At 39.6% G+C, this 14,293-nt stretch overlaps 1 protein-coding gene across 1 annotated transcript in view; it reads right to left on the bottom strand.

Moving 5' to 3' along the window:
• abca3b (ATP-binding cassette, sub-family A (ABC1), member 3b) overlaps positions 1–14,293 on the bottom strand; it is a 28,624-nt gene extending 14,331 nt beyond the window's left edge. Inside the window, exons 1-14 of the mRNA XM_037978643.1 lie at positions 14,240–14,293; positions 12,217–12,463; positions 9,907–10,034; positions 8,960–9,125; positions 8,194–8,453; positions 7,989–8,105; positions 6,564–6,684; positions 4,908–5,081; positions 4,607–4,788; positions 3,075–3,221; positions 2,832–2,961; positions 2,591–2,745; positions 1,379–1,534; positions 1,082–1,292 (exon numbers count right to left, since the gene is read on the bottom strand). Coding sequence (XP_037834571.1) covers positions 1,082–1,292; positions 1,379–1,534; positions 2,591–2,745; positions 2,832–2,961; positions 3,075–3,221; positions 4,607–4,788; positions 4,908–5,081; positions 6,564–6,684; positions 7,989–8,105; positions 8,194–8,453; positions 8,960–9,125; positions 9,907–10,034; positions 12,217–12,463; positions 14,240–14,293 — 2,248 coding nt within the window. The remainder of the gene's footprint in view (positions 1–1,081; positions 1,293–1,378; positions 1,535–2,590; positions 2,746–2,831; positions 2,962–3,074; positions 3,222–4,606; positions 4,789–4,907; positions 5,082–6,563; positions 6,685–7,988; positions 8,106–8,193; positions 8,454–8,959; positions 9,126–9,906; positions 10,035–12,216; positions 12,464–14,239) is intronic.

A 14,293-nucleotide genomic window follows, 5' to 3' on the forward strand; every position in this document is an offset into this window, starting at 1 on the left:
TTTGCAATCATGTAGTTGCACTTCTTTACCAGACTGCACACTACTCCCAGCTCCAGCTTCCAGCTGTTCCTCCTGCACTGGCCTGCACGAGTGATGTACAAAGATGGCACAGACCAAGAACACAGGTAAAAAAATAAATAAAAGGAGAGTGGATCACATTTTTTTTCTGTTATATCATTTATATATCATTATAACATTTATCATAACAACAATATAGCTATGGTGGCCACCTATTCCTCTTTTGACCGTGCTGCAGAGCCATTTAGGCTCCTTTCTCACCAGTATAATATTAGTCCCATGCGAAATTTGTCATCTCAATATTACTTGTGTGAAATACATTTTTTTCTCTCATAGATATTTTGGAATAGTTTATTTTTGTAGGTAATGAAATAAAATGCAGGCTCAACGAGTATCAATTAGTAGCATTCATGAGTTAAGTACAAATCTTAACTCGCACAAATCTGTCCCACTGTGTCCTACCAAATTCCATCACCTGTCCTTTAACCTTTATTTATGTATTTTTTTGTTCATTTGACATATTTTTCTTGTAAGGGGATCCATCCTGAACCTGCCAGCAAGGTGGTGGTGCGAAAGCCCAAAACTGTGGGGAAAAGATGCCTGCACTCCACACTTTACAGAGCTTACACAGGTATAACTGTTGGTTTAATGTTTTTATGCCTATGTTTCCTTTGTCAAAACTTATTGTGATTATGTCACTCATGTGTTTGTAGGACCACTTCCAAATCGCAACATTCTAGCATTGGGAGAAAAACTACGCCAGCTGGAGTCCCCACCATTGATCTCGCTTGTCTTAGATGGTCTCTCAACCTTGGAGCTGGTACCATCCAAATTTGCGCCTGTGCCACAGGGCTCACCGATGTCTTACCAGTGCCCACCTGAGGATTTGTGTGGCATAATCCTCAGCATAATCCTCTATCAATGTATAGTGTAGTTATAAAATGTTACCTTAAATAGTTAACCTTTTTTTGTTTTTACTAGATATTGTAAATTGCACTTTTTCCTTTGCGATTCAACTAAATCAATCCACAATCCACACAAATCCATCTTCCTCTTCACTTACCATATTTGTTCTTAAGGAAGAGTGGCGACCCGCAACACTGCAGCTCTCCTCCCGCCATGATGGCGATACGATCGCCAAGCAAGTCGGCCTCGTCCATAAAGTGAGTGGTGAGCAGGATGGTGCGACCTCGCTTTTCTCCCTGCAGCAGGTCCCAGGTGGCACGTCGTGCTGATGGATCCATACCTGATGTGGGCTCATCTAACATGACAACCTGGAGATGAGAAGAAACCGAAAATGAGAAATAAATGTAGGTAAGGGAAAAAAATGGCAACAAGTAATGCTTTTGAAGTTTCTTACCTTACAGTCACCAATGAGGGCAATACCAATAGAAAGCTTTCTCTTCATGCCGCCGGAGAGGGTCTTGGAGCGAGCCTGTCGCTTGTCTTCAAGGTTCAGGATGCGGATGATTCGATCCACCTCATCTGGGATATTTTCTTTGGGGTAGCCTTTTAGCTGAATGAAGAGATGATTAACATGCTGAGTACAAGAATACAATACTCTCACTTATTCCATCAGCATCAATTTTATATTACAGTGATTCAAAAGAGGGTAAAGGTGTCTTTTATAAGAAAACCAAAGAAAACATTATTAACCTGGACTGAGAAAAAAAGCAGGGCAGATTCAAACTATTCACAAATATGTGCAGTTGTGGATTTTTGTGTTTCCCTTTAATGTTAATTTTAAATGTAAAAAATATGCAAAAATAACTGCCTTAATTAAAAATTAAGCATAAAAACAAATGGGCAGATTGTTCACTTTATTGAGGGGGAATTTTTAAAATGTCCAATAACAGATACAGCCACTTAACCTCCTTAAACTCCACCATGTTAACTGCATCCATAAAGCTATTTTTAACTTTTTATAGAGGCAGCTGCCACCTACTCCTACATCCTTTTCAAACAGATAGATTGTCCATCTTCACTGTGCATGTCACACCACAGATGGTTTGACAAGTTTTCAGCAGCCATTAGGTCTGTTAGTAGGCCAAGCAGAAGTCTACTTGGATGATGGAGCCAGAGAATATATTTACTGAAAGACTGAAAGTCCTTCAAACTTGGAAAAAAGATACCTTCTAGAAACTGGAAGCAAGTTTGGGAGAAGATTTTCAGTTCATAAAGCCTTTCCCAGTACCCTCCTTCAGCCTGCATAGTTGTGTTTTTGGCTTTGTTAACTAAGCAACTGACATCTTGGATTAAGGACTGAATGGGCACCAGGTCTGGAATATGATGCTTTTGGAAAATGGTGAGTTCCTGGAAGCTTTTTCTATGCCTTTGCATGTAATATGTGCCTATTATCCCCAATATTTTTATCAGTTAATCACAAATTATTATGAGGTGGTTATCAAAGAAATGCATGTGTACAAGAATTCAAGCTGATGCATTTTGGTGTGAAAAATGTAAACTAAAACATTAAATTCAGAATCTTTTCAGGCTAAATTATTGTTTATGCAGTGCAAACTGCGTGTTTACGTTTTCCTTATAGGTTAGTGGATAATACTGCTGGTAATACCTGTGCATAGAAGAGCAGGTGTTCTCTCACTGTGAGGTTATCAAAGAGTACGTCATGTTGTGGACAGAGACCCAGACTGCGTCGAATCAGAGCCATGTCCTGACAGATGTCGTACCCGTTGATGTAGGCTCTCCCACTTGTGGGGGGAAACAGACCTGAAAAGTCAAAGCAAGTTGGTTAATATAATTTTTTGGGACATAGTTAACAAATGCTTGCTTGCATTTATGGTTGAACTGGTAACCTGTAAGCATGGACAGTGTTGTGGTCTTTCCAGCACCATTGTGTCCTAGCACCACTGTGATTTGTCCCTCAAACATGTTCAGCGTCAGATCTTTCACAGCATGTCGTGTCTTGTTGCCTACTTTAAACTCCTGTCAAAAAACAAACAAAAAACCTGTGTAATCATCACTTTTGGATAGTTGGAACCCAGACCATGCTGTACTTAACTGGGCATGCTAAAACAAAACAGTGTTACGCTACTCACCTTTGTGAGGTGTTTAATCTTAATTCCAGAGACGAGTCCAGCAGGCTCCTCCTCTATAAACTCTCCTTTCAGAGCCTTTTCTGCATCCTCCTCTTCCTCCTTCTCATTTACCAAAGCCATACGAGGAGTGCTGCACCAATATGAAGGCTGCAAATTTGAGAATTGAAAAACAATACGATGTAATAAATCTCACATTTCACAAATCACGAATCCAAAGATAATCATACATTGTGAAGGTATGGCATAGTAACTTATCAGTGAACCTAGTTGATTGTAGGTCAATCAAGGGAAGCAGAGGGACATTTTTATTGTTGTAAACGTACACTAGAAGGAATTGTTTCCTGACCAAACCCTCCTTTGCTGCACTTCCTAAGAACCAAAGTCAAGTTTCCCTTTTTGGTGCTATAGAAGCATTATCCACACACACACACACACAATGGCTGCAGACTGAAGTGCGTCAGCATCTAAACCCCACCCTGCTGGCAGTCTCTTGAATTCCTGACCAGTGGGAAACAGATTAGCATAAGTTTACTTTTTGTGTAAGAATGTGTGTGTATGTGTTAAGGAACACCATTTCGTGATCGAACAAAGTTGTTGTAAAGATAAACCGTATTTGAGTTGGCTGGAGAGACCCAGACGTTTCCTGTTATTCTAACTGGCTGAACCTGAAGACTTCCCCTGGCCGATATGTTTGGACCTCCTGTTTCAAAAGCCTCCTCCACACCTTCTGTATCAGAGCCACTTTCACTGAGAGCACATGTGTTTTGGGGCTCATATAAACCAAATTGATGTCAAGAGTTGCAGCTGTTGTAGGCCCCTGTGTTCTGTATTCACACAACGCCAGTGCAGAGAGAAAGGAACAGCACTTAAACACACTGCAAAGATGACCACCAACTATGAACTCCAACGTCCACTTTGCCTCTGCAACAGGCCAGAACTTCTGCAGTTATCAACAATATAGAATCAATGTTATATAATAGGTTATCTAACATAGTTCTGGCTTTGCTGGCTGTGTTTTAATGTATTTGGACCCAAACTTGTCTCAGTTCAAACAAACACACCTCATGTGTACATTTTAATAAAACACATAAGCTTCACACACCACAAATTACAAAAGGTAATGTCACATTAACTTACTAGACTTCCTTCATGTCCCTAAAGAGCCAATCACAGCAATTCCTCTGTGACAAACCCAACACCAACTCAAAGCGTTGACCCAGCAGGGTCCAACAAGCCTCAATGAGGTCTGCGAGATGGATGTTTACTTCAGACATTCCTAACTGCTGATTGTCAGCTCAACATACAAGGCCCCTTTAAGGCAGTTTAGTCTTGAAGGAAATATTGGCCTTGGTTATATCAGAAACATACCACAATGTTTGACAGAGAGTACTAGACCCAATCTAGGGAATATTCTGCTTGCGTGCGACTTACACATAAACTGACACTAAAATGGACAAACTAAATTACAAGTAAAAAATGTGTCTCTTTTATGACGTTTATATTCCCAGTGAGCAGCTCATTTCAATGCATACCAGTAAAAAGAAGTAAGAGGGTAGAGGCACTCCGTACTCCCCAGGAAAAACCGCCTCCATGTACCAGGCCACGAGCCCATAAAGCACAGAGTCAAACAGCAGCAAGCACAGAACGTGGCCCATGGAGAAATCATCATCCACCGTCACAGACTGAAACAGGTTAGACCACTGGATTCCTGTACCTGAAGAGGAAGATATTGATGGGAAAAAATACATTTAAAACACAAGTGACTGAGATGTAAATAAAAAATAATAATGCCACCTTTATGGACCATAGTTTGATCACAAACTTCAGTCTCACCTTTGCCCTCAAACATTCCTATAAGCTGTGCTCCCATGGCCATGCCAACATTGGAGATAAGGCAGGCTGACACCTTTTGAGCATGGGTCAGCAAGTCATAACGAGGCCACAGGAACAAATAAGGCAGGTAGCTGAAGAAGTAGATGAAGCCGCCCGCTGCCGCCGCCACGTTGGCTAACATTAGAAAAAGACACAATCAGTGTATCAAAAATGAAGGAATTTAATCAAAAAAAGGACTGAACATTTTGTTGTCAGAGGCGCAGATTGTTGGCTGATAAGCTCCAACACACACAGCTATCTGTAGACTTGCACAAACATGTTTGTTGAGTTTTTCTGAGCCCGTTTCTCTGATTATTTAAAGAGACAGTATGAAGGACAAAGGAGCAGAAAGTTAGGTAGTGTGAATAGAATGACAGGCTTTTAGGGTCGATTTGCTTTTAGTTCCAAGAACGACGACAAGAACTCTTCACAGACCACTCGTTGGAGTCAACGTGACATTTTGAGCCTGCTTGGAACATGCATTGATCCAAGAGCCATTATCTGTTCCTAATAAGTACATCAGTGGGTGGGCAAGACTGTCCAGACAGCAGCAAACACAACAAGGGGGGAAAAAGCTTGTCTTAGGTTCAAAAATGGCAAAAGGAGGTCACAGAAGGAGCCTTTTTGTTGGTTTCTCACTTTTCTCCATTTTCCTTTTCCATCTATTAATCAACATTTAAAAGCAAAACCCTTGAAAAACCTTTGCTATATAAAATACAATACAATGTCAATGCTCGTCCATGTTGTTTAGCCTTTAGTTAAGTTTTGCTACTTTTAGCTTTTTTTTTTAGCTTCAACTCAGTTTCAGTATCTTCAGCAGCTTTCAGCAAAGTCATTCTACAGTCAGCATTTATACTAAATGTTCTAGTTCTAGCTTTATATTTTAGAACTCTTTTCCCAAAGAACCTAAAATCAAGACAGTTCTTTTTAACATTTGTCACCAAAAACTAAACAACAGATCTGAAGCCTTTTAGGACTTTTATCCAATAACATTGTCTTTGTTGACAAAAGAATCTCGTGATTTAATACTAACCATTTAAATGAAATTATTATATTTTTAGGAATACTGAGTAATTGCAGAGCAACGACCCGCTTTCAGACAACTGCTTTGCAAGAAGCTACAAAAATTAGTCTGACAAGTATTTGCAATCTGAGCTGCTTTGTTAGAGAGAAGTGAAAGGGGAAGGCTTTTGTTTTGAAAGAGGAGCTCTGACTGAGTGAAAGAGAAAACGGGTGGGAGAAGAAAGAAAGAAAGAAAGAGGTTTAGATTGTTTTCTTTATTGCTGCGGTTGTCCAGGCTGAACAGTGTTTAGATTTTAAACAAGTGAAGAGGTGTCCTGAGTTACAAGAGATTTGCTTATTTTACAGTGAACAAAACTTTTCTTATCATTAAGAAATGGCACAACACAGGCACCAAAATGTAGATACTTAGACATTTCGTTCTTAGTATAATTGGAACTGTCCTTAGAGCTACTGACCTTTTTTTTAATTTAAGAGACCACAAGTTGTTGCATAAACTGCACATTTAAGCAAAGTTGCCTGAACAAATGACACAAAGAAACAGACTGACAGACAAAAATAGGTTAAAGAAAGAAGCAGTCAGGCAGAACCACCCACCTTTGGAGAAGAAGGCACTGATCATGAAGCTGAAGCTGATGGTGGCCACAGTGAAGACGAGCAGGAAGACGAAGACCAGCGTGGGGTCACTGCGGGTCAGCACCGCTCCGTTAGGGCTCACCTACAACGGCACAGGGATTTTAGTTATACACTTACATTCTGATTGATCACATTCAGACAGTGGCTAACAAAGTATTCAGTGTCTTTGCTTGACTAGTTCCTTTAAATATAAAAAAGTGAGGAAAAAACACAAAACGCACAAGTACAAACTCCTCAAGAAAAAACAAAACTTACTAAGTAACAGTACCAGCAGTTAAAAAAGTGCACTAAAATGCAAGTAGGGATACAGAAAGGACAATATTTTCTTTCAATATGTTTAATTTAGATAGAAGTATAAAATGGAAACAATCAAGTGCATCAAAATGGACATTAAAATAAACATTCCTTAATAAAAACAGCATGTATTAAAGATATCTTATTGAGCTGCAGTCTTTGGCCAGATAAGGGAATTTCAAGCAGCAAATGTGACACCTATAAAAGTTCCTCTACGCATTCAGGCTTCAACAGCAAAATGTGGGCATCTGCAAAAGAAATCCACCGATCTAGCACCTTCCCACGGTGATGTGTGGCAGTGGACGGAGGTGGGGATGTCTTCTGAGTGCTTTAGAATGCAACTACAGTGAAATAAATTGGCAAAGACGATGTTATTCATATTTTATTAATCACATTTATTGTGTTGAGTTGTTCTGTGACTGACAGCTGCCTATCTTGCCTGTCTTTTAACTTCCTCCAGATCACTTAAATGCCACAGCTGCACAAACCCACTCTCCAACCTGCAGCAGGGGCTCAGGAAGTGCTCTGTCACTTTCAACTACTGAATTTAACACGTGCGTATAAAAAAAAAAGGTCTCTGTGACAAGCGAGTGAAGGAAACGCTGTTGTCGTTCCAAGAAACTGTCAATCTGAAGAAAAAAAAATCTGAAGCTTTACAAAAACAAGTAAGGGGATAGCACTTCTTGAAGAAATGCAAATTACTTGACACCTTTAATTCCAGAAACATAAACTGATCGTCTTGTTTTAACAAATGACGACGTTGTAGCCATTAAGGACAAACCTTGAAAATAATGTTATGCTCAGTCTCATGGGATATCACGACATTTCCCACTCAGAGTATGTGTTGTGAATGACTCTCAGCTACTACCACATCAGATTTTAGCACAATATTTGTAAAAGTTACTGAATTGTAGCAAAAGTCAGTTAGCAAACCCATCTTAAATTGGGTTGGCAATATTTTTTGTCAATAAAAATAGAATTTAATTAATTTTTTTTTTTTATATAACAAAACATACAACTGAATATAAAGGACTCATGTTACTTTAATATTTAAATATGCAAAAAATCAGTCCCAAGCTACCATCAACTCACCTTGATACAGAGGAGCAGAGTGACAAAAAATACTGAAATGGAAAGGAAGAGGAAGAACATCAGGAACCAAGCGCTCCAATGGAGCCAGTTACTGAGGCCCATCATCCTCATGTACTCCTGAAATGCACAAAAAAAGCAGAAATATTTGTCAAACAGCTGAACGTCTCATTCGGCTCCACTCTGACACAGGGGCTCATAAACACACCTTGAGCTTGCGTTCCTTCTCCTGCACCACAGCTCGCGCTATGTTGAGGGAGGTATAGGTGAAGCTGAGGACCAGGAGGAGAGGCAGCTGGTTCTGAATGGCCAGGATGAAAACATCATATATGAAAGGGGGGTAAGGAAACCGGGACAGGACCACTTGGGTCTTTCCAAACAGATGATTAGCAGCAGTTTTGTTGTAGGCGAGCATGATGGCTCGGTCCACTGCGTGCTGGACGGCCAGAAACCCCTCTCGGTTATAACCTTTAAAAAAAAAAAAAAAAAAAAGATTTTAGAACTTATTTTTCATTACAAATCTAGATCAAACGTTGCAAGCATATGTTTAAGCTTTTTTTTTCTAAACACAAACATAACCCAAAACAAAAGGTTTGGTCATGTTCAGGTGAAGCAGAGCAGCGCCGCATCTAGTGCAGATTTTATGGTCATACGACAAATCAAACGAAAAAAGTAAAAAAAAGTCATGAGCAGCAGATGCTTCCTGATCAGTTTTTGACACCTCACATATTACCCACTAATGATGTCACAGCACATTGTACCCTGCCAAAAAACACCCATAATGCCAAAGATGTGCAGGGGTGTGGTTGCCATGGGAACACAGCTCAAGAGAGGGCTGTCACTGGAGAAATAGTCAGTCTGAGTGTTTTTTTTTTAAATCAGTTTCTATTTTAAGAAATATTTATCATACAAAAATTATGAAATCAATAGTTCAGGATATTGGACACCTTAAAGAAGAAGAAAGAAGTTCTCACCTGGTGTGCCGCCATCCCTGTCGTACTGCTCCCTCGGACCCGGCAGCTGAAACAGGGGAAAGAGGCTGAGTGTGTGCCAGTCGAAGTCATTGTTCGGATTCAGCTCGGACTTCTCTTTGCCTGGAGCGTTGCGTGGCGTGAAGGAGAAGCGAAGGTGGTAGCTCACCTGTAGATCAGAGCAAAGCCAAGCAAAGTTGAAAGAAGTGGAGAGAATTTTAAATACACTTTGCTTTTGAATGAATTTTTAATTTTCGATTCAAAGTGACCATCACTGAATAAACTTTAGAAAAAAAAAACTGTAGTTACTTCTTCAAAGTTTGTCACACCAAGTCATTAATGTATAGCTTGATTATTCATATTTAGGAGAAACAATCAAGTTTTACACATCTGTGAGTGATACACTGATGCAAATATTTGCTTTCCACTGCTAAAAAGCAACTTCGCCTCAGACTTGGAGGTGCTGATCTTCATCCCAGCTTCTTCACACTTGGCTGCAAACCACTCGAGTGCCTGCTGGAGGTTTCCACTCAAGAAGCCAACAGGACCACATCAGCTCTGTAAATTGCCATCTTGTATAGATGGAAGGGTTTGAGTGGCACAAGGACCACAGAAAGTATGTTGTCTGGGGCAGTTTGCCCCTGGATGAGTGAAGACAGGCAATAATGTCTGGGCCTGTCTCTGTGTGTTGCGCGTGTTCGCAGGAAAACAAGCTTCACCTCAACTGTAATTCTCATAAAAGCTAACAGTTAAAACTTTTCCTTCAGGTTAGACTGGAGGTTCTAAACAAGCAAACCCACATGATTTGAGGCATTAAACAGGAGTGCCTAAACTGGTATTGCTGGTTTATTCCCTCACTTGAGATGAGGAAAGGAATTCGGTCCCTTGTGTTTAGACGCAGAAACTCAACACCTTCCACACTGTGTGACAGGGTGTTCACTGCCTTTTACCTTCAGGGGCAGAGGTTCATCATGATGAGTGAAGGGGTGCTCAAACACCACAGCAGCTAGCATGTTGTCTGACGTGGTGTCATTTTTCACGTAGTTCTCGAACTGTTCCTCCGTCTCAAAGCCCCGCACTGAAACAGAAAACGAACACGAAGAGAATCACGTTAGAGGTGGTGGGGTATTCACCTCACGTCCAGGTGTATTCGTTTCCGTTTCATGACTTGACCTTGAGTCTCAAGATTTTCACTGACAGGCAGAAAATTGGTCAAGATGTGGTCAGCATACTAAACACTGCGACCAGTTCGAGTAACACAAACGGCTCAGTTCTCACAGAACACATAAAACCTGAGACACTACATCACTTCAAAAAGGGAACTGACGACCCGTGAAGCTGAAAAAACAAAAACAACGTGCCACGAGACGACTTCAAAAAGGTTTTGAGTCAGCATTTCTTTCTTTACCTTTCCTAGATTGCTCAACCGTTCTTTTATTTCTCCATAAAGCAAACATGAAAGCATTTAGAATCTTGCAAACAATATTACAGCCACTGCCAGGGTTGAATCTGGGTCAGGCTCATTGAATACACACTTGAATAAAGATACTCTGAGGGCACAGAGGGGAAAAACAAATAGGTATTCAATTCATAGCTGATAAAACAGCGACACTTCAACCAGAGGTTCTTGATATCAAATATTTCCTTTATATTGTCACAGGATAAAAAAGAAAGGCTGAGGAATAGATCTTACAGTGTAAAAAGATGTTCAGGAAAAACCTAAATAACTAAAGCTTGTGCTTACATTTTAAGTTACGAGTATAGTTGAACAAGTTAGCTATAAGCAATAGTTAAGTAGAAAGTTTTGTAAAGCTGCAACTACTTATTTTAAAACAACTGTTCAAAGGCTGAAAAAATGAGCTAAAATGCTGCACAAACAGATCAACTGACTCATTTGTATTTAGAAGGCTGGGAGAAAATTGCCTACATGTTTTATAAAAATCACAAAAAATCCCTTAATTCTGTAAACAACACGTCTACAAATCCACAAACGCATGACTGATTCACATCCTGCTAAGATGACCCTCTGAACATGTTCACTGTCACCTGATTGACCCTCCAGATGCAGAGACCTGACTTTAACATCGTGCTGAAAACACAAACAAACCGGACTGCAGAGTTACAAAAACATATTATAAAAAAAGCCCAAAGTGTCCATTTTCTGTACCAATCTACCCAAACATTATATATTTTAAAACTTGCTTTACTGCTGTTGCTGCTGTGCACATGTCAAAGCAGTCATAAAATGAGACCAAAACATATACACCCTTAAGGACATAAAAATTGTCTAGAGAATGATTACAGAAGATTGTCTGAGGACACACCAGAGACGTCTGTACCTTGTAACAATAAAAAAAAAGTCTGCATCAGGCAAGCTAAAATGCTTATCTCATCTACAGAAAGATTTTTAACTAACAATGGAAAACAGGTTTATGTGGCAGGAGCAGCTTTTTTTTTATCTATATGAGTGGAAGTGGAACAGGACCACACAGTTTAGTTGAAACAATTGTTTCCCCTAAACAGTCAAAACCCCACAAATATTTTCTGATTTTGATTGTAATGTGTTTTAAGATTATTTTTGCTGATTTGTCCTTCTGTTCGCAGAATAAAACAGGAACCCTTGAAGAAACCATTGAAATCTGAAGTGGAGCTACAGTTACAGATTAAAAAAAACAAAACTGCAGTTTAAAATGTGAACCAAAGCACCTTACGGGCACTCCAAGAATCCTTTCCTTCAGGCATAACAACTTTCTGACATCACAATGAAACAGATGTCTGATCTTGTGCGCCTGACAATACTGTAAATCCAAACACTGAAATTTCCCTTCAAATGTTTCCCTCTGACCATTTAGACATTGAATTATTCATTGGGAGCTCAGGTTGGATGGAAGGCTGAGCGAAGAACAAGTTACACACAGGAAGTTACATTTTCCATCTTTGCCTTGAGGATGTTTGGATATTTCAGTCTGTCTAAATGAAGCCAAATATGTTACACAGCTAATTCGCTTATTTCTCAGACTGGACAACTAGTCACTGTGTGTGCTTCGTTGTTTTCCCTGTCTTAGTGCCGTGTTGATATGGGATCGGCGTGTGGCCTTTTCTCCTCTTCTGAGGACTGTTTCCTGTGGAACCAGTTTTCCCAGAACCAAAGAAATGTTGACAAGGCTGTGGTGTTCGTTTAACTGGTTACAAAGGTGGCACCAGCAACTTGGATTGGGGATGTGAACCTGGTGTCTACTTCTTTTCTGTCGATCACCTACCTGAGGAGAGGGACAGGCTCTTTCGCACATGATCTGCCACCTGCTGCACCACAGTGGAGTTGGCGGGCACGTAGCCCAGCTGAAAATTATGAGGATCTAGTTTTGACAAACTCTCGACATTAAAGCTGTCGTAGGTCGTGACGTTTGTGAAGGTCTTAAAATCCACCCTCTGACGGAGCGCAATCAGGATGCTTGAGAAGAGAAGGGGCAGCAGGATCTCCACCAGGGTTACCAGGATTTGACGTTTCTGTAGAAACACATATGTGTATTTGTTCAGGAGATTATCAAGTTAAATAAATATTTAAGAGGAATGTCAATAAAGATTTAAAAAAAAAACACGTAGAGTGATAGGATACAAAGTTTGACAGGGTGTCAAAATGGATCAAACTGTTCCAGTCTTTATCAAGATGAAATGAACTTTTTAGGTACTCATAAACACCCACTTCTAGCCTCAGTCCACATTCTTTGCTCTTTTGTTATTATTTTGTTTTTATTATGGTTTAATGAGTGATGAAAACTTCTGTCATGCAAATTACAGTTTTATTTCAATTTTAGCTCATCATCTATGAAACTGACAGAGTTACAGCCATCTTTGTTCTTTTCAATGTCAAGTGGCTTTGGCAGCCATCTTGAATCACGTTAACAGCTGTAGATGCACATCCAATTATTATTTTCTGCAAGTTTCATAGGATATCTTGGTAACAGACAGACACACAGATATGGACACAGGCAAAAACATAAACATCCGCCTTCACGTTTCAACAGTGGGTGATAAAGAGTGCCTGGATGTCAGAACTGCTATGAAGGAAAGTTGGAAAAAAAAAGTAACAAATTGAACAAAAAAAAACACTTTTATGCTCAAAGATTTAATTTAACTTGACTTGTATGCTCCGTAGTTTGTCCTCAAGGACCTGCAAGGCTTAAGGCCGTTGCTGACTGATGTTTTAGCTTCTAAAGACTCAAATGTTCAAACTTTCCCCGTGAAGGAAAAATATCAAGGGAGCAACAAGCTCACATGTTTTAGAGCCAACAGTCCATTCCATTGCTCAACAGCTGAAATGTTGTGTAATAATTCACTGATATTAATGTTCACTTTAATGCAAGCAACTATTCAGAGAGAAAGGCAAAGAGAACCGTGCCAACAGTAGAACACAGTAGAAGTCGAACACTGTTTGGTTAAAAAAAGGATCTTTAGCACACTGACAGACCTTGAAGCTGATGATATGGTGTCCTGGAAGCACAGAAACATCTGAAGATATTTGTGCCAAATATTTACACAACTAGTTTTACAAAAAGGCACTTTTAAAATACTTTTTTAAACAAAAATACAATAAAATAAATACAAATTGTTTGCACCTAATTTGAATCCTAATTTCAGTCACATTTACAAATAAATTAAATTAACGTAAATGAAAAAGTGCAAACAAGGCACCAACATACGACTCACTTCAAAGCCAATGAATAACAACAGAGAACTCTGATAAACAGACAGATGCTGTACTATACTGTGCTTTTTGTGGCACAGACTGCATGTTGGATCAGCATATCTAATGCATATCAAATTTAGTAGCATCATTTTACTGGTAAACAAGGATAATATTCTCACTAAGTACAAAACATGCTTACCATATCCGGTCTTGTAAAGCCACCCACTGAATTTCAGCTAAACTAACCATTGTTGGTTAAACCCTCTTGTTACGTTTATTGCTGTGGCTCCAGTGAAGTGCTAACTCCAGGTAGCTGAAGGTGGCTTGGCCTCAGCGCTCATATTAACCTAGAGACATAACACTAAAAATATATTGTACCACTTCTAAGGTGGCTGGACAACATCTAAAGTTGTTGAAGCAAAATGTTAGTCAGTTTGCTGTATTTATGATGTACAAAATACCTATTACTTAAATGATGTTATACAAGCTGCTTCTTTGTAAACACAGCTATGTTCTGACAATATACAGTCTCAGACCACATCAGCACCTAATATAGAAAAATACACAAGATTTACAGGCATCTTTCTCCAACTCACCTGCTGAAGATAATTCTTCCACACCAGCAGTCCAAACTGTCTGATGATAGCCAT

This window comes from Kryptolebias marmoratus, linkage group LG12, assembly GCF_001649575.2.
Source record: "Kryptolebias marmoratus isolate JLee-2015 linkage group LG12, ASM164957v2, whole genome shotgun sequence".
In the NCBI taxonomy this organism is placed as follows: domain Eukaryota; kingdom Metazoa; phylum Chordata; class Actinopteri; order Cyprinodontiformes; family Rivulidae; genus Kryptolebias; species Kryptolebias marmoratus.